Raw genomic sequence first — 24,435 nt, forward strand, 5'->3', positions numbered from 1 at the left:
AGATACAGTGGTAAATATTGGTGTCTGTATTATATTATAGCAGCACTCAGGTGTGCTTATTAATAGCATGTCCTCAGCAGTTAGTTAAATCACACTCTCTGTATGTGTGTTGTAATTTGACCCTCTCTGCTCTGTATTGAGCAGCCAGTCTGATCATGTGTGCTCATTAGTTTTTATAGATGAGAGCAAAAGCAGCGCAGTGCAATTGATAAAATTGTTACACTTTCAGTTATGACTAAATCATATTAATCAAAGTAAAATGATTATTGTGATATGGTCTGTTTCACAGATCATGCTCCTGCTTGTCTTTGAGTGTAGAGCAGGGCGATATGGCCAAAAATATTTATCACGATATATATTTGAAAATTTGCGATAACGATATAACTGACGATATAATTGATGCGAGACAAAATACAACTCCACAACATTACTAGTGCAAAAAGACAACCTTCCATTTATTTTCACTTAAACAAGAAGCTGGTTTTTATGTACATTAAAGCTTTATAAAAATGTAACAGTGCAAATGCAAATTCCTTGCTGAAAGTTTAACCAAAAGGCATTTCCAGTAGAAATGGGCTGACATATCCTGAGCATAACCATGTATAATATCCACTGAAGTTAAAAAGAGGTGCTTTGCAACATTAAACTGCAGTGTGCAGTACATATTTTTCAGACCATAAGGTGCACGGGATTATAAGGCACATTAAGCGAAACAAAGCAGTCAGATAAATCAAACTTTATTAAACTCATTCTTCTTGCTTCCTCCACTTCTGTACCATTGATTCATTAATGTTGAATTCTCTGGCAGCTGCTCTATTCCCATGTTGTTGCAGTATATTAATGACTGACCTCATATTGTGGATTGATTATCTCAGTTGTTCTCCTGACTGAAGTTTGGTCCGTTTACAGCATCCTGCCATGCGACTGAATTTGTCTCCAACTATCAGGAACCTTAACGTTAACTTTTATAAGTGGAAAAGTGTTAGTGTTCGTCCTCCAGCTTCACTGTTTATGTTATGCTAACATAGCTGTGTCGCTAGCGATCACGTAGCACATCATTATATACCAGCTAGCCCAACTTCAGTAACCCTACAAACGTCACTGCTGTTTAGTTTCCTGTCTTCATTTATGTTGGAAGTGATAGCAGAGCTGTACGTTTGATTTTTTTCAGAAATCTCTCAGTCAGAACATGCAATATCATGCTTAGGTAACTAGCGAAACTAGCGTGCTAACTTCCGCTAGCTTCCTGCTAACTTCTAACTCCGTTAAATGTAATTAATTTTGTTTTCATGGATGCCTGGAAGTTAAACTTCATAGTTACACCTGGTAAAGCAGCAATGCTGATCGTTTTATTAAAGATGAAAGAATTTAGACAGTTTTTAACTCTCAGTGATGCTGCAGTGTTGTTTGACCTGAGAAATACGGGGTTTAGGACCCAGATTACTCCCAGATTTAAGAGCATCTTAGTCCGACAAATACGACAATAAGGACAGCCGCTTGCATGTTCTGCAAAAAATGTGCTTTGTCGTGTATCTGACGGACAAACACCAAACCAGTTCCACATCACTGAAGTTAAACCATTTTTACAAACCAATTCTGGTTCATCTGTTTCACTCAACGACCGGCCATGTGCGTATGAAAACAAAGGCACTGCGCATGCGCGTTTTACTCATATTCTATCGCGATATTTCATTTTCCTATCGTTGCCTAACATTATACCGGTATTACCGTGAACGGTATAATATGGCCCAGCCCTATTTGAGTGCACACCTTTCCAAATTGATTCCCCACCACGTGGTGAGGTTGTCATGTTCAGGCAACTTTCAATAAATATGAGTCAAGTTAAATATTTGTGTACAATTTTCCCAAAAGCTGAATTATTCTGTCAAATAATCTTGGTCTCAGTGTGGACAATAAGCATTGTGACTTTTTTGACACAACTGATTAGGTCAGCTGGTTACTCCCAGCTGATTGCTTGACTTGTATATTTGCCTGTTCTGATATCTGGAAAGTTTTCATGATTGGATTATAGATTGATTTTTGGATCTTTTTGGGGGGGGGTTTTAATGGGGAAATCACAACAGTGATCACCACACTTTACTTCCAATTATATACATTTTTCAATTTTCTAGACCACTTAAGCCACTTTTGTTTTGTTTCCCCCCCTTTCTTCCTGAATAAGAAAATCTTTAGCCAACATTGTTCCACAAGATTTTGCTGTCCAACCTCAGGCAGATCTTTCTCTGTCCATCTGTGCAGAAGGACGCTGTGCACTGAGGTTAAAGCTAGTGTCAGTGTACCAGTTTATCATTTATTTCATTATTGGCTCCTCTTAACACAAGTAAAATTAGTAGTTAATATTTTTAGGTCAGTAGTAAGAAAGAGAAGTGAAAAGAAGGAATGATGAGAGTATTAGTACTTCCAGTATAACATTTACTGGAAGCTTCTAAAATCTTTCTGCTAGACGTTGGAACTGCTTCTGAGATATGTCGGGCTCCAACTGGAACTTGACTCATCAAGAGGATATCCAGTGTCATACTAATTTTAGTGTTTATGTTGTGCTTTTAGGAACTTTCAAGGCCTGTCAGTTCACATGCTTGCAAGGCATCCTCTTATGGCAGTGTGATGGAATTGAGTACCTGGATTGTTGTGTTGATTGTTGTGAATGTCCTTTTTTTGGAATTTATTCCCATTCCAGGTCTTTCCTCAAATGCCTAACACTGTCCTTTTAAGGACAGGTTGCCCAGTCAGCGTATCTTGTGTCACCAAATAGTGTTGTTTAAGGACAGGCTTGCAAAAGTCACTCCTTCAAGGCATGTCAGTTGTCAGTGTCTGATTAGCTGTGTCATTGCTTTGGCATGTTGCTGTCCCTCTTCTCCTCCCCCCCACTCTGTACGAGAGACAGGATTAACTAACCGTCTGGTCCATAAAGGATTCCACCTCTTTCCGCCCTGTGGGTTTGCTATGTTTTCTCTCACACACACACACACACACACACACACACACACACACACACACACACACACACACACACACACGCGTAGCACAAAGGTTGGCTCTATCGTGGCTGATGGCGGGCCCCACACAAACAGAGGACAACTCGCAGTCTATTCCAGTCCTTTGGAAACTCAAACTTAGCACTACATTCTGTATAACTTTTCTTATAAAGTCACCAAGGCGGTGAAATCAACACAAAGTTTATATTCAGTGAACCATGAATAGATTATGTTGCTGTGGTTACCTTGTTTGTGGCTAGATCTGTGCACCTGCAAGAGTAGATCCAAATCTTACTTGACTAGTTAGTTACAGTTATCCAAATGCAATTGATGTTCAGTAACAGGAAGAGGTTATTGTTATACAAAGGTTATTTTATAAGGGAGATCAGATCGACAGGCACACAGAAGTAAACAGTACATCAAAAAAATCAGTGAGTGTTCTTGTTTCTTTTTCATCTTTTAAAACTCTTAACCTCAGTATGTCCACATTAGTTTGTTTTAAAATTGAGTTATCTTCAGTCTGTTACTATTGTCAGTGTTGGGGAGTAATGGAATACAAGTACCGGCGTTACGTATTTAAAATACAAAATATGAGTAACTATTCCGTTACAGTTACAGTTTAAAAATGTGGTACTCAATAAATGGATTACACAGCGGTCTTTTCCTGTTTCATATGTTAGGCTGTCCCCTCTAGTTTTGGTAATTCCACGCCAGTGGCAACTAGAGCTGGGCGATATGAGATTTTTTCATATCACGATATGTTTTTTTCATTTCAGGCGATAACGATATCTATCACGATATAAGCCAAATAACTATATTTGTAAGATTTAAATGTGCCGTTGCTCACAAGTAAAATGTGAAATAATCAGCAGCTTGTTTTTAAATATTTATTTCCCATAATAAGTTCAACAGGGTAGATGTACTTAAGGAACATGAGACTTTTTCAGATAAATAAAGGCAAATATTGCAAACTACACAAAAGGCAGCCGCTAAAGCGTTTAAGTTTCAAAACAGAACAAACGAAACAGACTAAATTGTCAATTCCACTTAGAAACAAAATATTAATTCTAAAAATAAATCTTAGTTTGTTTTACAGAAGAACAGACAAAACTGACTAACTTTTGTCAATATCAAATAAACTGAGAACTAAAAGGAAATTCTCAATCTCTCCTTGTTGTATAGCTGAGCTTTTCAAACAGTTTTAACAGTTACTTTAGTCTGACAAAAGCCGAATGACGAATTAGCGCTTCCAGTCAGAGACTGAGGCTACGTCCACACGTACACGGGTATTTTTGAAAACGGAGATTTTCCGTTTTCGTTTTAAAAAATAATCCCGTCCACACATAAAGGCAGAAATGAAGGAAAACGCTGCTATGAACATGCCAAAGCAGCAGGTGGCGCTAGATTCCTAACCGTGCAGAAATGTTGGCCAATCAGAAGTCTAGAAGCCTCGGTGGGAAAAAGTAAACAAAGCTGGGGCATAGAAGCAGAACCGAGTCGTATGTGTGGACGGACAGTAACTGTGTGTATATGTAAGCATTTAAACACTGCAGAGAGTAGAATTAACAGTATTGTAGAAATTCATTTCACCGAAACAATAACGTGGCGCACAGTGTGACGCATGCACCAGTTTATTGGATTTCCAGACTTGCTTTCGGCACAATTTACAGTGCACGCTACTCTGTTTTTTTGTCAGACTTGAAATAGCCGAAATACCTTCACACTACGGAACTTCTATGGCTCTTCCGTTCGACAATCTCTCCGGCATTGGAACCATCATCTGTTTTCTCTTCGGTCACGCTCGGTTGATTTTTCTAGTCGGCACACTCATTTCCTCCATTATGCACTGGCTCCATTACCCGCTGGCTGCTTCCCAAACAAACACACGTGCGGCTTGTCACTTGTGCTGTACGTAACAAGTCACGCGACGTGACGCTGCGGCTGTGATTGGTTCGGCTCTGCGCTACTGAATTTGGATCGGCTGACCTTTTTTTTTTTTTTTTTTTTTTTTTTTTTTTTAAAGAGGACAAGAGCGGCGAGGTCTATCGCGATAGCTTAATTTCTCTATCGAGTAAAAGTTATATCGCGATACATATCGTTATCGTTCTATCGCCCAGCTCTAGTGGCAACCCAAACAAAACACGCATTAAGAGGCTCTAATGCCTGTGTCTCAATCTCACAGCCCATGTCACCTCTACTTGCAGCCCACATAATGACGTGAAGAAGTTGGGTTTTTGTTTTTGTTGAATTATTGTTCAAAAAATTATTTAATATGAATGCAATAGGCAAAGTGTTACAGGCATACCCTCAAAGAATGTAGCCTCACGGGCAGTGTAGCCCAGTTGTAAGTAAGCTATTAAGACTCGACTGTACACTGTGTTCGTGTTTTCCTCGTTACAAAATACATTTTGCGGCATGTCATCTGTAGTGGAATACATTTTAAAAGTAACCTTCCCAACACCGACTATTGTTTGAAGTATCTGCATTTAAGCAAAGCCAAGCAAGGTAAAGAGCTGGATATCAGTAGCCCCTGTTTCATGTAATATTATCCTTAGTGTCTACATTGAAATGTTGACAGGGTTGTGGTGTCATAAGTAGCTTATGTTATTGGATCCCAGCCATTGGTGTCAAGTTCCCATAGTGACCCCATTCATAAAGCATCCCTGAATCCCTCCATATTCTCCTATTAAAATACTGATCTTTTAGTTTGATATTCTTATTTTTAAGTGCTCTGTGTAGATTTCACGTTTCTTATTTTTGCCTGGTTGTTGTTTTGTTCTAGCTACTAATTGGAATTTTAGAATTCTGCTCATCCCTTCAGTATTTCCTGTGTTATCCCCCCTCTTAATTCATGTTTTGGGTCATTTTTTTTGCTTTATTCTGGTAAACATGTGTTTCTGGTGTCTTCCTTCCTTGTCTTATTGTTACCCTCCTGTGCCATAATATGTAAATGGTCATCAGTGTAGTCTAGCTTCCCAAGCCAGCTGAGAGGCTCGGCAACAGTCGCCTCAAGGAAGTCGAGGTGACTGTTGTTGTGATTTAGTGCTATATAAATGAAATTGAACTGAACTGTGTTCTCAGCTTGTTGGAGTCTATTTGTTTTTTGTTTGTTTTGTTTTTTCTCTTCCCTCTCGTGATGGATTTTGTATTTTGGACTGAAAACACTTCCCCCGGTGTCAATAGAAAACTCAATGAACTGCAGCACAGACATTTCACGTTCCATAAATTTCAAGCCGCAACCACAAAAGAAGAAAAGGATGGATGTGATTTGTGAACTTATAATCTTAATTCAGTCACTAAACATAGTCAAGTCCCATTCAGAGCTTCTCTTCATGTTTCATCTGTAGTCTAGGATAGTAGTGATAAAGACTTTTCACTCCACACAATAATTTTTGAAGGCTGGATTTGAAATTTTACCTGTTTGTACAGCAATAAGCAATCTCACTGTGATTTGCATGTTTTACTGGTCTGTCCCCTGGAAGTCAGTAGCACATGCTCCTTTAGTTTTTGTTGTTTAATTGTGGTTGTCAAGCAGCTTTTAGATACGTTATCGCCTAATTGTGGCAGTAGAAGCCAGAGGATTCTGCATACATATGCAAAATCCTCCTTGAATGCATCTTTAGCAACAACCAAGTAAAATTTCAGTGCAAAGCAGACTAAATTTGTGTTTTAGTGCAACAAAACATCATGCAAGATATCTATATTGTGGGCATGTCCTGCAGTATTTATTAGGGCTGAACGATTATGGAAAATAATCTAATTGCGATTTTTTTGCCCCAATATTGCGATTGCGATGCGATATGCGATTATTTTTTAAGGTCTTTGTCTTCTGTATTATTAAACAAAGACAAGCAATACATCATATAGTATGGCCAATACTATATTACATTAATTTTAAACTGTTCTTTCCTGGAAGACAGACCTCTGTTATGATGACATGAGGTGATGCATGAATTGATGACTGACATTTTTATTTAACTTCTTCAATCACAACAGTATATTTGAACATACACAATAGTTTATTTTTAGCTTACAAACATCTGAGCATAAAGTGCTGACAAGGAACCCTGGTGTAAACATTAAAATGAAAGTCAGTACAATGTGCAGATTGCAGAAATATATATAAAAAAAAATCAGTGGCTTTACCACACTCAGTTTTTCGACATCTGTGAACTACTAGACAGTCATTCAATTGAAAAATAATATTAAATAAATAAAACTAATAAATAAAAAATACACACATCTTACTGATCTCTGCAGTCAGTAACATTACACATAAAGTGCAAACATAATAGCAATTGTATAAACACACACACAAACACGCCTTTAAAATTTAAAGGCGTGAAATTGGACGGTCTAGCCTTCTGAATCAGAAGGCTAGTTCTGATTAGCGTCACCGCTGTCTCGGTGGAGTTTAATAAACTCGGCCGTCTGCTTCTTGCTATCTAAAATATAACCAGACACTGGTGTAAATTCTCGACTGTCTCATACTTCTGTTTAATAAGTTTTCTGTTTGACGTTTAGTCAGCTGTGTGAAAACCAAGGAGGAACCCACCCGGGGGATTAATAAAGTTTTATTTTATCTAATCTAATAACTTTAATCTCAGCCAAACCGATTTACTCACGAACAAACAAAACACTGAAAAAAGCCCAACAATAAAATTTTTAGGTTGTCTAAGTGACTTATATATTACGTTTAACCCGAGCAGCGAAACTCCGCGGTGATCTGAAAATGATGTGCCGGGAGTTGTGCCGTTCTCGGCCGCATCAGTAACCCTCGAGCTCCCGGCTAGCTGTCGAGCTGGTGGGTAGCAGACGCCTCTGAAAACGTCGAAGCACTTTTGCAAATATGGGATATCTTGATAAACCGAGCAGATATTTGATGTTTACACAGCTACTTTCTCGCCTGAAAATATGTTAAAAGTTTATTTTGTGACCCAGAAAGATTAGTATGAGTAATTTTAAAACTTAGTAGCGGCCGCCATTGCTGGAAACTGGAGTTTGGCTGGGCCGCGCTATGAATTCTGGGATATGGTAGTAATTTGGACAGCCTTCGGCGCGTCGCTGTGACGTAATCGGTCTACAAATGCGGCCTCAGGAGGATGCAGCCCATGAATTTGGACATGTCCAGAGTATAATCGCAGCCTTTGCGGTTAGAAAATTGCACTTGATCATGTCGCGATATTATCGCAAATGCGATATATCGTTCAGCCCTAGTATTTATTGGGTAATTAATGTGGTGATCCAGCAAGATACATTATGGGCTGAGTTCCATGTGGGGGTCCAGTTATGTGCTGGTTTCATGGATTATTCATTGCAGGGATATTGAGTGAAAAAGATGAAGGCAGGAGAGTGTGTCAAAAACAAGAGGGGAGAAAAAGGAATGCAAAGTAAGCATTCCTGAGGTTTTATATATAAGTACTGAGAGGAAAAGGATGGTTCATTCCCTCAGTTTCTTCTTCTTCTTCTCATCTACAGCAACAACGCTGTAATTTAATGTCGAAAGGAGTATACCCCAGATCATCTCTCAAACTTCCTGTTGCGCTTCATAGCCACGCTCTTTTTTTCTTTTCTCTCCTCCCTTCACGCTCTTGCTAAACTTTGCTTTTTGCACCCCGCCTCTCAGCTTGCTTCTCGTCTTCCTCTTTACTCTGTGTTTTCCTCCGTCTCTCTTCTCGTCCTGTTAACTACCACTGAGGCAATGCACGGCTCAATGTATGAGTAGGTGTGGGAGGAAGGATGTCAGATGCCACGGAGGTCAACCCTGCTCTGTTCTGTGCCATCAGCTGCTTCTAGGCCTACTGCCAGTGCTGCTTAAAGAAGAACAGCCAATGACTGAGTTTTATCCTCTGCTCCACCCCAACAGAGGTCTTTGCCTTGAAAAAGTGTGGCTTCACTCACTGGCAGAGTGCTGAGAGGGTAGGATTGAAAGGATCTGACACATTGCCCACATATGGGGGAAAATGTTCTTCTATTGTCCTCTTTAGAAATTCTGCAATTTCCTGGAATATTTTTGCTCAACTGAGGAAAAGTTGGACAGCAGCACTTGACATGAGTTGTCAGTAGTACTGGTGCATACATGCAGTGCACCACATCCTGTATTCTAAGAGAACCATAACTATTGTGTGAAAAGTAAAGGTTGTATAAAAAAAATACTTTTTGCCAGTATTGCCTCAGTGTTTTGTGAGCCACCTCACTTTATCACAACCAGTATTCAACTTCCATCTGTTTAAAGTAGTGTACAGTTTTCCCTTCGTGTGAATCTCTCACTTAAGATGGTAGCACAAGTTTTCAGTAGGATTTAAATCATGAACGCAAGTGGATCAAGTTATCATTCGATTGCTTTGCTGACTAGTTTAGACTAGTGGCATAGTCAGGCACATGAGATGAAGTGTGCGCATAAAGTGCATAAATTCTTTGAATGTTGCACACTTTTTGTACAACAGTTTGAAGAAGCAGTCTTTCAGAAGACTGGTTGATTGGATAAATATAGATAGATATGCTTTTTTTCCCACCTCCCTAGTGCTTCGTGAGTTCCTCTGACTCTCATCTGTCCGTAACACGCTTAAAAAAATTGTTCTTTAGGGATTCTTGACCTGTTCTTGCAGTTAAAGTATTTGTCCAAACTTATAGGTTTAAGTGGTATTTAACTGCCTAAAACAGGAGCAGAAAAAAGGGAATAACACGCACACATGAATAATTGCAACTTATTTTCATGTCTTCACTTGTGTAATATTTGCAAGCAAAGTGAACTTCCTCCCCTTTTTTTCTCCCCCCCCCCCCCCCCAGATCAATGTCCGTGTGACCACCATGGATGCAGAGTTGGAGTTTGCAATCCAGCCAAATACCACAGGAAAACAGCTGTTTGACCAGGTGAGCAAAAAAAGTATTGTGAGGACAGAAACCTGGCACGTAGGAGTGTGGGTGCTTGAGAAGTTGACACTTTGTTTCCTGTATTCTTATGCTGTCAGTCCCCACCTCCCAGCACAGGAATTTTTGGTGCCTTCAGAAAGAGTTTAGTCAGTGCCAGAATAATAAGAAATGAAATCAAAAACGCTCCCTATAACAGTTTGTTAAACAGGCAGAAGATAAATATGATTTCTTTACGTTCTAACAGTCGCCTCCCTTCTCTCTTAAATGTCTCTGCCACTTACCACAGATCACAGATTTGTACTTCTCAGACATCAAAGAAAAAACGCTATCTAAAGGAAGAATAAACTGTGAAAATCCATTTTTCTTTTTTTTTGCTTTTAGGTGGTAAAGACTGTGGGCCTGCGAGAGGTGTGGTTCTTTGGACTACAGTATGTGGACAGTAAAGGCTACATCACATGGCTGAAACTCAATAAAAAGGTAAATATCACTTTGTTTTGTGGGAAAGTAGAAGCTTGGTCTATGTCCCTACCCTCACCTATCATCACAAGCTTTGGGTAGTGACCGAAAGAACAAGATCGCAGATACAAGTGTCGGAAATGATCTTTCTCCGAAGAATGGCTGGCCTCTCCGTTAGGGATAGGGTGAGGATTTCGGCCATCTGCGAGGGGATCAGAGTAGAGCCGCTGCTCCTCCTAATCGAAAGGAGCCAGTTGAGGTGGCTCGGGCTTCTGACTAGAATGCCTCCTGGGTGAGGTGTTCTGGGCATGTCCCACCGGGAGGAGACCCCACAGCAGAACCAGAACACAATGGAGAGATTATATTTCTCAGCTGGCCTGGGAACCCTTTGGTGTTCCCACAGAATGGCTAGAGGAGGTGGACGTGAGGTGGGGGTCTGGGCTTCTCTGCTTAGGCTGCTGCCCCCGGGACCTGGCCCCAGATAAGGGGAAGAAGATGGATTGATGGAGAAGCTTAAAAACAAAATTCCATTATTAATATTATTATTAATTTAAGCATGTGGACTTCAACTGATTTTCTTAAATTGTTTGTCGGGGTCTTTCTCTTTAGCTCTCACTTTCATGTTTCCTCCAGTGTCTGTGTCTATTGTTTGTCTGGTATTTGCCTAGAAGCAGTACTGTGGTACTGAAGCCTCAGATGTGGTCTTTCAACAGGCTTCTTCTTTCACTCACCCCAAAACAATCCCCAGTCCTAGCACCCCTGCTATTACAGTGTGTCTCTACATTTCCAAGTGTGCATTACAAAAAAAATATCCTCATGCTCAACAAGCATGTGAGCAAGACAGACAAAAGGCAGAGGCTACAGAAAAATAGTATTGAAAAATTCCAGTACATAATGGAGCTATTATTATTTTTTGAATCCAGGTGACCCAGCAAGATGTAAAGAAAGAGAGTCCTCTGCAGTTTAAGTTCAGAGCCAAGTTCTTCCCTGAAGATGTCTCAGAGGAACTAATCCAGGAGATCACCCAGAGACTCTTCTTCTTGCAGGTAACTCCACACACTCAGGACACCAACACTTTTAGCAAATAATTAGTTTTTCAGTTATTTTCAAAACCTCAAAATATCACATTTTTATGTTACTATTATCTAGCTTGCTCTGTTCTCAGCATAAGTGCTAACTAAATCTTACAGTCTTGAGTACATTTAGAGTCACGCACACATTTTTCTGCCAGGTGAAAGAGGCCATCCTGAATGATGAGAACTACTGTCCCCCAGAAACGGCTGTGTTGCTGGGTTCATACGCTGTCCAGGCCAAGTATGGAGACTATAACAAAGAGGTGCACAAGGCTGGGTACCTTACTCATGACAGACTGCTCCCTCAGAGGTAGGCATTTCACATAAAGTTTAGCATTTTTTACTAGAGATGGACCGATCCGATATTACGTATTGGTCCGATACTGACCTAAATTACTGGATCGGATATCGGAGAAAAATAAAAAATGTAATCCGATCCATTAAATATCACGAAAGCACCTCACAAAACTTGCAACACGCCGTAACTCGCCTCAGAACGTTAGCACATCGGAGCAGTATGCATCACGTGATAGAACGGCTGCGTTAAGCTTAACAAGCGACTGCCTCTTCTTGCTGCTACTTCAATCATGAAACTGCTTAATGATCAGCTGATCGGCTTTTCTGTCGCGAGTCCGTCTCTCTTGTTTGTTTTTGGCCCACTTTGCACCAGAAAGAGGAAACCAGCGGATAAACAACAGCAGCACGTTTAAGCTTGATCAGCTGTTGTTAAAATTTATTTAATATTACTTTCTACACCAGGATCTTTTTCTACGTAGCTGACGCTGGTAACTGTGCAGGGACGGATCTAGCAAAGTTTAGCCAGGGGGGCCGATAGGGCATTAACAGGGAAAAGGGGGGCACAAAGACATACTTTTCTTTCTTATTCTCATTTAAAATGTCTAGCTTTCAATAAATAATTATCTGACACCCAAAGTTTTAATTTGATATAAAATGAATAGAAGTCAATTACTGTATATAGTAACTATTAAGTCTAATATATATATACCCTAGTAAGCTATAGTACTTTGTCCTTTGGGAAGGTGCCATCTGTGCAGTCTGCAATTCTGTTGAAGAAAGATGTTGAATCTATTTAATATTTCTTGAAAAATAATTGATTTTTCTGCATTTTTTTTTTTTTCACACTGCATCAAATTAAGGTTGATTACGTCGATTAAGCATCATGAGGTGGAGCGTGAGGGGTGGTTCCCTATTTTTTTAATTTTTTAATTTTTGTTGTTGCTGGGAGTTGGAACCCTATTAGTTAGGTTGCTTAATATTTACGCTAAGTACTCTTTAAAATACCAGAATAGGGAGGATGGTGTAGGTTTAAGTTTATTAGATTGATCAGTATTGCTGAACTATGAAATATTTTTTTTTGCATACAGGTATAACAGAATAGCTTTAGTGTAGTTGTTTTAAACTTGAGTATGAACTTATACAAAATGCAGCAAGATATTTAAAAAAACAGTTTTGTTGATTAAAAAAACACTATCGGATTCATATCGGTATCGGACATAAAAAAGTGGTATCGTGCCATCTCTAGTTTTTACATATATATATATATGATTCTGGTGTCAGCCAGAGTAACTGGATTTTGACTTTCATTTTTCAAAATCTATATCTTTGCCTGCTGGAGTATTTATGATTTCCTCTTTGAGGAAGCAATTCTGTGCTGTTTGACATTCCTTCAGATGAACATCATTGTGTGTGTGTGGTGTGTGTGTGTGTGTAGAGTCCTGGAGCAGCACAAGCTGACTAAGGAGCAATGGGAGGACAGGATACAGACCTGGCACGAAGAACACAGAGGAATGCTCAGGTGTGTGTCAGACCTTTATCATGATGAAACCCTTGTAGACATGTTTGGATTTGCCATAAAGTACCAAAGATTTAAACCCACTTAACTTAAATTCGAATGTGTGCTTTTTTTTCTTCTTCTAGAAGAAAATGTACGCTAACTGAATGCTATTGTTTTGAACATGTGATTGTGTTAAATTTCTAAACATAATATAATATAATATAATATAATATAATATAATGCCTCTTTTTCTCTACTCTAGAGAGGACTCAATGATGGAGTATCTTAAAATCGCCCAAGACTTGGAGATGTATGGAGTCAACTACTTTGAGATTAAAAACAAGAAGGGCACACAGCTATGGCTGGGCGTGGATGCTCTTGGACTCAACATCTACGAACACGAGGACAAGTAAGGAATATACATAATCCTTGGAAAAACTAATTTTCTGACTAATTCTACAGCTATTAGCCTTGTAGTGCTGATAGGTTTTTTTTAATCTCAGTATGAGGCCAGCATTTTGACGTTACCAAGTGGAAGTTTTTGCATGAATCTCCTCACACAGACAAAGAGCCTCAGAGCTGCGGTTTGCAGTTGGTTGCTAAACAGCAACAGCCTTGAATAGTGAGCAGTTGGAGGCGTTACTACACAGTGTGTCACAATCATAACAACTGATAGATGTGTGTCGATGCGCCTGGTATACCTGCTGTGTTACACAGCCTCATCACAAGATCAAAACTCGTATTGAATTAAATATGAAATGGGAAAAAAAACGTCAGATTTTCTAGAAGCTTAGCTGACAGGAACAACTGTGCAACCCACTCTGGAAACATTTAGTGGGGTGCTTTTAAAAACATGAAAATATTAATATTTATTATTATAATATTTATAATGTTTGAATCTTGAGTGTGGCATTTAATATATTTAAGAGATTTTCAACAACTTTAATGATCCAAACTTGCTGACAAAGGGTTCATATACCCAGTGGATTTTGGTTCATGGGCCCACGGAGCACATACTGTTAAACTCAAATCAATTTGATTTAATCAGACAGACCCCTCTAAACAAGTGGTTGTTTAGCTCTGATGTTGTTAGAGTTGTGATGTATTTTATGGGGGAAAATACATCACAAGTGTATCTAGCTGTGTGACATAAATGGTAATAGGACATGCACAATGTCCAAAAAGCTTAGAGGAAGCAAAGATATTTTCGATAAGTGAGAGGTGGAGAAAGTCTCTGTGTCTCCATTGTAGTAGTCTTTCCTGTTCCCTTCTGGTCAGATTTATTTCCCCTCTTCGTGAAGGACAGATTTAATCACTACTCCTGTAGCATTTCCTCTCACTCTCTGCATCACCTTTGTTTATGTTATCTGAGGACAGCTGCCTTCCTCCTTCTCTCGTCCAGGTGACGGGTGAAGGGGAAAAAAAAAATGATGATTGTGAGATAACAGCATAGTTTTTTTTTTTTTTCTCTCTGTTGGCTGCAGCTTCCTCACTGTCCTTCACTTTCTCTGTTTGTTTTCTTTTTTCTTTATTATTACCTCTTGTTCACAAAGCATCTACCTACTACTACTCGAATTAGTGTCAGCCAGTGAGCGTGACACCTGATACTGCCGCTATTCTCACACAGACCTGAAAGATGCTTCAGTGTCATCATTTCCTGTAAGCTGGTCTGTTTATACTGGGCACCATCTGCTGGCTGAATTTTATACCACGTGGTATTGGGTTACTTTTAACAGGCTGTTAAAAGTCTGCACAATTAACCAGTTTTTTGCTATTTCATCCAGATTGACACCAAAGATTGGATTCCCCTGGAGTGAGATTCGAAACATCTCTTTCAATGACAAGAAGTTTGTCATCAAACCCATCGACAAGAAAGCACCTGTGAGTGTCGCACTCAGTCCACAAATATTCATCCTTCAGCTTTATATAAATGCTTCACACGCTTCTGTTTTGCTCTCTTTTATCCATGCCTTTAGGACTTTGTGTTTTATGCCCCACGTCTGCGCATCAACAAGCGCATTTTGGCATTGTGTATGGGTAACCACGAGTTGTACATGAGGAGAAGAAAGCCCGACACCATCGAGGTGCAGCAGATGAAAGCTCAAGCCCGGGAGGAGAAGCACCACAAACAGATGGAGAGGTACTGCAGAGGGATGACTTGGCCACATACACATACATTTTTTTTTTTTTTTGTTCCATGTCATTATGCAAAGCTATGCATGGGGAGTGTGCTAGGACTTGATAACATTTGATTATCACTTTCCCATTAAAACAAATGCACAAAATTGTATCAGACCAAGGCTTACACTGATGACGAGTCACTGCTACAGCAGAGCATTTCCATTAGAGGGCAGTGTCTCCTCTGCTACACAAAAATGAGGCATGTTCATGTATTCATTCTGAAGCTTCATTTAACTTTATTCAGATCATGGTGAGAGTACTTCATCTATGTATATATACAGTATTAAAATAGATGTTTCATAGTTAAAATATACACACAAAGTGATCTGAAACAGGTAATCTGCAACCTTCTCAGGGCCCAGCTGGAGAATGAAAAGAAGAAGCGAGAGCATGCAGAGAAAGAGAAGGAAAGGATAGAGCGTGAGAAAGAAGAGCTCATGGAGAGGCTGAAACAGATTGAAGAGCAGACGATGAAAGCTCAGAGAGGTATCCCTTTTTCTTTTTCATTCTCTCATCAGTTTTCTTACTGTAGCTCTTACTTCCTCCTTCCCTCCTGTATGTCAAACTGGAGAATCTCTCTAGGGCTTTAGATCAAGACCAATTACATATTTCATTATGTTTGTGTGACCAGAATATATAAAGATTGAGCAAAGCTTTTGTGCTTTCATTTTTCTTTTCTTTCAAATTAAAAATACAAACTTATTTAGAAACCCATTTTTCAATAGTTGAAATAAGAGGAAACTTTCAAAACACAATAAGTTGCGCTCTTGCGGCTTCTGTTTTACATTAAAGTCTTCAGTTGCCATCACCAGAGTTCATTCTGAGGTTGGACTCTGAATGTTTACAACATAAATCGGAGCTTATTTATGACACGTTCGCGTCTGCTCTTCCACAGAGCTTGAGGAACAGACTCGCCGCGCCATGGAGCTCGAGCAAGAAAGAAAGAAAGCGAGGGAGGAGGCTGAGCGGCTGGAGCGAGACAGGCAAGCAGCCGAGGAGGCCAAGGCGGAGCTGGCCAGACAGGCTGCAGACCAGCAGAAGACTCAAGAGCAACTGGTGTGTGTTGTTTGACTGATGCTGGGAGCAGTGCCAGACTGTCATATGTGTATATGCTTTATGCTCCTGCACTTACAAGGCTCTGGTGTCTGTCTGATTATTTCGGATTGTTTGAAGCCATAGATTGTTCTGTATGAGTAACAGCAGGGACTGCTTTCATTGCAGGCTTCTGAACTGGCTGAATTCACAGCAAAGATCTCTCTCCTAGAAGACGCCAAGAGGAAGAAAGAGGATGAGGCCACAGAGTGGCAGCACAAGGTAACGCAGACTTCATTGATGACTTCATGCACCAGATGAGATAAACATGTGGAAAACTTTCCAACTTGTGCATGATGTGACTGAATTTTGTCCAGCAGTGGACACTGAAACAATTAAATTGGTTAATTTTTAATATTTGTCATCATAATATTTGTAAATCAAATGGTATGGACTACTACACCTACTGTGATGGAGGATTAGAGTGATCGGGAATCCTGTGTTACATGGATCCATACAGCATACCCATCGCTTGTCTTCCACATCACTCATAATCAGATGGTGTCTACATTTTGATTGGCTTCACTAAACATTTGTTAATATTTACATATTTTAAAAAGCGTGTTTTTAATTAATCTAAAAAATCTAAATCTTTCCCCAACTCCTTCCTGTAATGAGTTTCTTTTACAAATAATCGTGCAGTTTTGCATAGATGGGTCAGTTCATGATGGATGCAGATTAGGCTTAATGCCACTGTGATTATTTTTGGTCTGATGGCCTAGATCTTTAACCACAGCTGTTTTGTGTGGCATCCTTTGCTCTCACCTGTCTAGCGTGACTCTGTGAGCTGTCTGTCCTAATCTCTCCTTCCTCGTGCCTCCACCTGCAGGCTCTGTCAGCCCAGCAGGACCTGGAGAAAACCAAGGAGGAGCTGAAGACCGCCATGACAGTGGTGCCAGCGCCTCCGGGCGGTCATGCTGAGAACGAGCACGATGAACACGATGAGAACCACGCAGAGGCCAGCGCCGAGCTCTCCAATGAGGGCGTCAGTCATGTTGACCTCCGCAGCGAAGAGGCTCGCGTCACTGAAGCACAGAAGAATGAGAGGGTTAAGCAGCAGCTGCAGGTAGGAGCAAGAAGTGAAAACCTTTAGGGCAGGGTTAAAATGACAACCCGTTGTTCAGATTTAGCCTCCATAAGAAGCCTGATATTACTCTTTATCAAAACTAGTCCTATATAAAGAAATTCCACCACTGTGGTGTGCATCTTGCGCTGAAATGAAGTCTAAAGCCAAAAATTGCCAGATTAATTTTAGAGCAAACTTATATATATACAAAATAAGCTTTAGTTTCATGTAACCAAAGGAGGTTTGCGATACACAAACAAAAAATAATATCATCTCATTGTTATTTATAACAGCAGTTTTGTTGCAAAGAAGAAACACGGGCCAAGAAATGGCAGATAAGGGTAAGATGAGGCATACGTCTGTGTCCGTTCTTCTTTAAACTCCTGCTTGTCACAGGAGATGTGCTGGCTTATACTGCAGCCTGGCTTTAAAACAGACTTTCTAGAAATGAAGTAATCAGATGGATAATGTCCAACCTAATCATAGTTTTTATATTGTTAAGTAAATTCCAAAGACTGCTATGAAGCCTGGCTACTGCATAGGCCAGGACTAATACTGAAGCTAATGCAAGAAGAGTTAGAATAGTTTTACATAAAGAAAGGCAGGAACCTCACACCCAGGCCTGCACTTTGTATCGGCTTCCTCCAAAGACGACTGCTGAAGGAACAGACTTTGGTCCAACCATTGCTGATCCCTGCTTGTGTGTTGTTTTCAATACAGCAGAGACAAACACACTTTTGATTTAGTTGTCAGTGAAGACTAAAGATCGCACACAGAGAACCAAAAGCTAAAGATAAGTGGCTTTGCGTCAATCAGATGTTTAGTTTTGAAATGGAGCGTGATCCCGTTTTCTCTTCCGCACACGTCCTGTTTTGTTTGTCTTGTCTGCAACGTCTGTGCCGCCCTGATCATCAGACAGTTTTCTCTCCTCTTGGCTTTAATTATTATTATTTTGGTCGCGTCTTCTCCTCCTGTTCTTTCGCCCTCCTCAACCTGTTATCCTCTCTTCTCTTCTCATAGACATTGAGTTCAGAGTTGGCCGAAGCCAGAGACGACACCAAGAAGACCCAGAACGACGTGCTGCACGCCGAGAACGTGAAAGCAGGCCGAGACAAATACAAAACTCTGCGGCAGATCCGACAGGGCAACACGAAGCAGCGCATCGACGAGTTCGAGTGTATGTGAGAACAGCACCTCAGGGTTACCCCGCTCTCCTTAACGGCTGCTTGATTTTTTTTTTTTTTTTTTTCTTCTTCTTCATGGACAACTGACGCTTCCGTCCTCGTAAGCCTATCGAGTCTCCCTCAACACCCCCCCAACACCCAGGCTGTCTCAAGAAATCTTCTTATCCAATTTTGCCAAAGTCCTGCTCCACTTCCTTATCTGAGTTTGGATTTCTCCCTGATGTGGAGCTGCATACACGCCACTCTGAACAAGCAAATTATCGTGTTGGAGAGATCATCTCCATCTCTTACTCGAATGGGGGAAGTGAAACTGTAAAAACCAAAAATGGAAGCAGTTGGAATTTTTTATTTTTATTTTTTTTTGGGTAAACATGGCCATAGAGCGATTTTGTTGTTGTTTTTTTTTCTTCTTTCGCTTGAAAACTTTGTATGCAAAGCTTTAGTATGATTCTATGTTTCCAGTTAAAAGATCTTCTGTCCTCTTCTTGTTTTTACGTTTCTTCCTTCTGCTTTTGTTTGACTCGTTTTATTGATGATGCCCATCCTTTTTAGTTGTCTGTTGAGGCCGGGTTTAACCCCAGGTTTCCAAATAAGGACTGGAGTTTAGGGACAAATTAGGTTATTGTTTTCATTCAGTGTCAAAGCACTTCTATATTAGCATGTCAAAGCATATCACCTGGTAGATGTTCTAACACTCTCACCATCTCTAAGTCGTTAGAGAGAATTTAACTCTACTTACTAAAGTCAAACTATAGTTTAAACATGACATTTATAGATTTATACAAAAAAAGATAACACTGCAGTATTTTAATAGTGTCATTACAGGCTAAAATCAATAATTGCAATTTTTGATATAAGATATTTCTGTGAATAAAATTGAACTGACCCTCGTAGGGCAAAGAGCCACCCAACTTGTCACATGGCAGGTTTTGACGAACGAATGTAGCAAAGGTAACAAAGGGAAAAACAAAATGTTTTTCTTTAAATTTACAGAAGTCATAGGATATCAACTTGTGCCACTTTGAGCTCTCGCCCTCAAGCTTAAAAGTATTGTGAATATAAGCTAATTGGTAGTGTAGGCGTTGCGTCCCAGTGTTTAATTCCCAGTCACCATAGATGGTTTTCTCTGCCTGCCAGCTCACAGAGGATCCCAGGGACCGAAAATAAGGACGGGCAGAGGAACCGCACTGCAGCCGAGCCTTTTCTCCGTCTGTCCAATGGTGTGTGTGTGTGTGTGTGTGTGTGTGTGTGTGTGTGTGTGTGTGTGTGTGTGTGTGGCTATGGAAGCTGAGGCCTGGCACCTCTCTGGCTGGGGAGCTTATGAAAACATCTGTCTCAGTTCGGGACAAATCTCTACCTCAGTAATAATAACATTGGTGACTGACAGTCAAACACTTAGGATGCTCCCTCCCTCCCAAAATAAAATTAGAAAAAAATGAACAAAAATAATTTTACTTGGTTACTGTTACATTTTGCGGCATTGCTCCCGGGCAGGCTACGTGTTGTCAGTTACTTTCTGGCTGTATTTTGGTTACGATTGCTTGAAAATATTGAGGATTCCTGTGAAATCTGGTTAGAAAAGTGTTATTTTTTACATATCAAGCTAGTTTTACACAGCAGTTTCTCCTGGCCTTGCTCAGATGTTTGTTTGTTTTTTGTTTATTGCTTTTTGTTTCCCCCCCCAAAAAAAACTCCCAAAAAATGAGGAAGATGAGTGAACAAATGCTGCTGATAAAGGTGTGCTCTGTGCAGAGCGTAGGTCAGTCTGCCAGGGTCCATTGAAGCATTCAGGGTCTTCTTAGAAGCGGCGAGCGATGGTGGGCTCGGTCCACAGAACCACTCTGAACTCCAGAGGTTTTAAAAGGCTCTCGTGAGTTAAAGAAGCCCAAAATGTTGACTTCAAGGAGACAGTTTCAGGATGTGCAGCAGAATAATGGGACTGAGATGATTTACTGGAAGCTCTTAGTGCAAACAGACCTCGCTATCATGACTCATGGAAATCAAGTAGAGGGTAGGTCAAAAATTCCCTGAACTCTTTCAATTCATATCCAACATAAGACAACAAATGGAGTCCAGCTTTTGTGGTGTGGGAAACATGTTCCAGGGTGCATTTTTGAAATGAGTAAACATTAATTTTATTTTGTTTTTGTTTTGTTTTTTTATTAACAATATGATGAATATGTTTATAGTATGTTATTGCTATACTTGACAGCTGGTGTAGGTAGTTTTTTCAGGAGGGGGGGGTTTGTTTTGTTTTGTTTTTAATGCCCTGGAGTTTTGACGGTAACGCATTTGTATGACATAAGCCTGTCTTTTGTGTTTAACTTCAGTGTCCATTGTTACTATTGTGTTTGCCATAGCAGGTGAAAGAAATGATCCTGCGCTTCCAGCCCATATTTTTTTTTTTTTTTTTTTTTTTTTTTGGTAATGTGTTCAAAGACCGTAAAGCAGCAGCACGTATCGTGTATTGGCCAGCTTCACTGGAGGGGAAAACTCTTGCTGACATCTCTCCCCCCCCCCCTCCACATCGATGCTACAAGGCTTCAGTTTGACTGTTTTTCTTCACAGCAGCAGTTATTGGCGCATCTGTCCCCTCCAATGAAGCCGGTGTCTGTGATGACGCCTGCTCTGGCACCAGCTGTCATGTTTTGCTTTGCTTTTGTTTTGGAGTCCCCCCTCCTCCTCATCCTTATGTTCATGTTAGTACTCCGTAAGATAGAAGGCACAAGTGGATTTTGGTCTATTTCATTGGTTCACAAATAAAAGTTTTAAATTTTCAGCATGTGTTTTGGTCACTTTGCATACTTGTGATTATATACAGTGGCACACTTGGATCAGATCAATTATTTTTAGTTGCAATGGTAATTATGTGACATTCATTAACATGATTTGAAATACAAAGTACTATAATTACTTTCTCTAGGGAGTAATTAAGTAATGTACTCGTTACTTTAAAAAAAAAAAAAAGGTTCAGACTACTGTGTAATACAACTTTTTCTGAGTAACGACCCAACAGTGGTGCTATAAAACACTTAAAACGACCCTCTGTGACTCACCATCTTTTATAGCAGTACTCTTTAATGAATAATCACAGTTACAGCAGAAAGTGTTATAATATTGAAGTACTTAGTATTTACATTGTGCCAGTAGAATACTATGTGAAATAGGTTTTTATCCAGTAAGAGTTATGATATCCGCAAGTCAGCATATTGCTATATATGGCTGAGTGCACTTCCAAAGGAAACAACAGTTGGAGAAAAATGGGACGTCATCCATCACAGGCTTCTTCATCCCAACAAGTAAATATCCAGTGTTGTAGAAACCAAGACCGGACAATAAGTGAAAAATTCACACACCAAAAAGAAAAAAAGCTTGTTATGTGTACAGTTAAACCTAAAAACAACACTTAAACAACTAGCATTACATCACAACAACGGCAAGACACGCCTCTCAGGAAAACAGATATGTACATAAATTAAACAAGAACACATGCAGGAACTAAAAACATGCATAAAAGTTTGCTGAACATAGTTCAGATTATTGGATGTGTCATAAGCACAATGCCACGAAGAGGCATTACTTTGGGCCCACCCTCAGGTGCCACGCTGACACACAGTGCCAGGAGGCCAGAGAGAAGGCGCTTCTTCAATACACACAGAGGTTCTCTCTCATCAACAGCATGTGTTGGACAGGAAAGAAACCAGTGGGCTATATGTAGCTGGCTTGTGATTAATGGTACGATGAGCTCAAGTGCTAAACTTTTATTTCCTCGGTGGCCATTTTGAACTTTACAGTTTAGGGCCTCCAGTCGACAGAAAACAACCAAACTTGTGTTCTGAAGAACTCCAGCAACATTAACATTGAAAGGAAAATAAAAAATATAAAGTCGGTGAACATTTTACTTAATGCTGCATCCTACTATTAGAAGTAGGTCTTCCTCAATAGTCCCACAGGCAGGTAGCATCTTGAACGCATAGAAAAAAGTGTTACCATTAGCTAAGGAAGTGCTCGGGTTGCCAAGGCAGGTGTAATTTAACCTCCAAATGCTGAAATTGAAATATTGTCTTCATTTGTTGAGCTACCAGGCAGTAATGCACTGAGGCTAAAGGAGTTTTAATATTTTGTATTAAAATATCAGACAGAAGTTTTCAACATTTGACTACTAGAAAGCAGCTAGCAGCTTAGCTCGCTAACCTTTGCTAAATTTGTTTTATATTGTCGTTATTTCAAATAATTCACTAGTGAGGTGATGAATTATTGTTACATGAAGACCACACCTGTTTGCTATGGCAGACACTGAGTAGAACTTTGGATACATTCAAAATGGCCGCCATAGGATTTCATATAGACCTAAATATAAAAGTCCCCTTTAAAACAAGGCTGGGGTCTGTGCACTCAACTCAGGGGAAAAAAGGCGACCTTTTTATGCTTTTCCTTATATTCTGCCATACATAAACACTGCTACAATGTTGACTGCAATTAAACATGATCAAAGTTTTTACTGAGGTCACTGTATACACTTGTCTGCTAGCATAAACTCCAGGCCTCAGGCTGCTCCCGATGATTGATTTTTTAAAAAAAATAAATAAATTTTTTTACTTTTCTGCTGAGCTGACATCAACTCTGGAAGATGTCCTAATATGGTCAAGCACTGGGTTCTGTTTCCTAAAGTCTGATGAGAGCTAGCCAATCAGAACAAAGTAGCCTTTTAGGGAGGAGGAGCCTCAAAGAGCTGGGAGCAAAAATGTCTAAGATCCAGAATGAACTGTATGGATAGTTTTTTATTTTATTGTTGTTGTTTTTTAAGAACTACAAATCATGCAAAGCTACTCTAGTAGACTCTCAGAATAAAAATACATTACTGGAAATTCGCATAAAAGGTCCCTTTTAATAGAGACAATAAATTGTCCTTGCCCCAATTTTATGTTATTTAAAGCATAATTTAACATTATATCCTGACTTAAAGAAGAGGCTAAAAAATCCTAACATGAACTGGCCCAAACCTCACGCTGAAACCTAAACCTTTTCTTATTTTCCGATGAGTACCCAGCAGTACCCAGAGCTCCTTTATAAAAAAACAAAACAAAACAATAAGCCAGCTTTAAACCCAAAAGGTAACGAAACTGCGACGCCTAAACATAGTAGGCACCCAACTCCTTTTGATTAAAATATATTTGAAATAATTGTCTCAAAGCTATTTCCACAAGATTAAAAGTTGGAACATTTTGATTGGAACAAAAGTTTTGTCACTGCACTTTCATCATACAGCAATACATCAAGAGTGTTTGATAGATACGGATCATCGAGTCCATGTACTGTATATAACATCAGCGACTTAGTTAATGATACAATTTGTATCAAACAAGGTTTTCTCTGTCAAGCATGGATTCAGCTGGGATCTGCTACAGACGACAGTACACGCTGTTAGCCAAAAGCACAGCAGAGGGATCTGATAAATATATTCACAATATGTACATGGTTTATTTACCGGTGGCCGGATGTTCTGTCTGTAGCAGATACCAGAGTTGACCCAAAAGAAAGGGCCAGAGAGAAAGAGCGAGAGAGATGTCCCTTACTAAAACTAAGGTACACACGACAGGGTCACCCATCTCTGCAGCTACAACTCTGACCAAAAAACTGACGTCATCTCAAATAAGATGACCATCTTCCCGTGTTTACCAACATGGGAAAAAAATCCACAAATACCCCACACACACAC

General features: G+C 39.8%; 1 protein-coding gene across 1 annotated transcript in view; it reads left to right on the forward strand.

Annotated features, from left to right (window-relative positions):
* Positions 1 to 21,495, forward strand: part of LOC308394027 (radixin-like) — a 28,715-nt gene extending 7,220 nt beyond the window's left edge. The window contains exons 3-15 of the mRNA XM_080878133.1: positions 9,786 to 9,869; positions 10,251 to 10,346; positions 11,249 to 11,371; positions 11,557 to 11,708; positions 13,131 to 13,214; positions 13,456 to 13,602; positions 14,978 to 15,074; positions 15,170 to 15,333; positions 15,730 to 15,860; positions 16,270 to 16,430; positions 16,596 to 16,688; positions 17,296 to 17,532; positions 18,553 to 21,495. Coding sequence (XP_080734259.1) covers positions 9,786 to 9,869; positions 10,251 to 10,346; positions 11,249 to 11,371; positions 11,557 to 11,708; positions 13,131 to 13,214; positions 13,456 to 13,602; positions 14,978 to 15,074; positions 15,170 to 15,333; positions 15,730 to 15,860; positions 16,270 to 16,430; positions 16,596 to 16,688; positions 17,296 to 17,532; positions 18,553 to 18,717 — 1,734 coding nt within the window. The 3' untranslated portion in view covers positions 18,718 to 21,495. The remainder of the gene's footprint in view (positions 1 to 9,785; positions 9,870 to 10,250; positions 10,347 to 11,248; positions 11,372 to 11,556; positions 11,709 to 13,130; positions 13,215 to 13,455; positions 13,603 to 14,977; positions 15,075 to 15,169; positions 15,334 to 15,729; positions 15,861 to 16,269; positions 16,431 to 16,595; positions 16,689 to 17,295; positions 17,533 to 18,552) is intronic.
* The last annotated feature ends 2,940 nt before the right edge of the window (positions 21,496 to 24,435 follow it).

This window comes from Rhamphochromis sp. 'chilingali' (genome assembly GCF_963969265.1).
Source record: "Rhamphochromis sp. 'chilingali' genome assembly, chromosome: 3".
Classification (NCBI taxonomy): Eukaryota; Metazoa; Chordata; class Actinopteri; order Cichliformes; family Cichlidae; genus Rhamphochromis; species Rhamphochromis sp. 'chilingali'.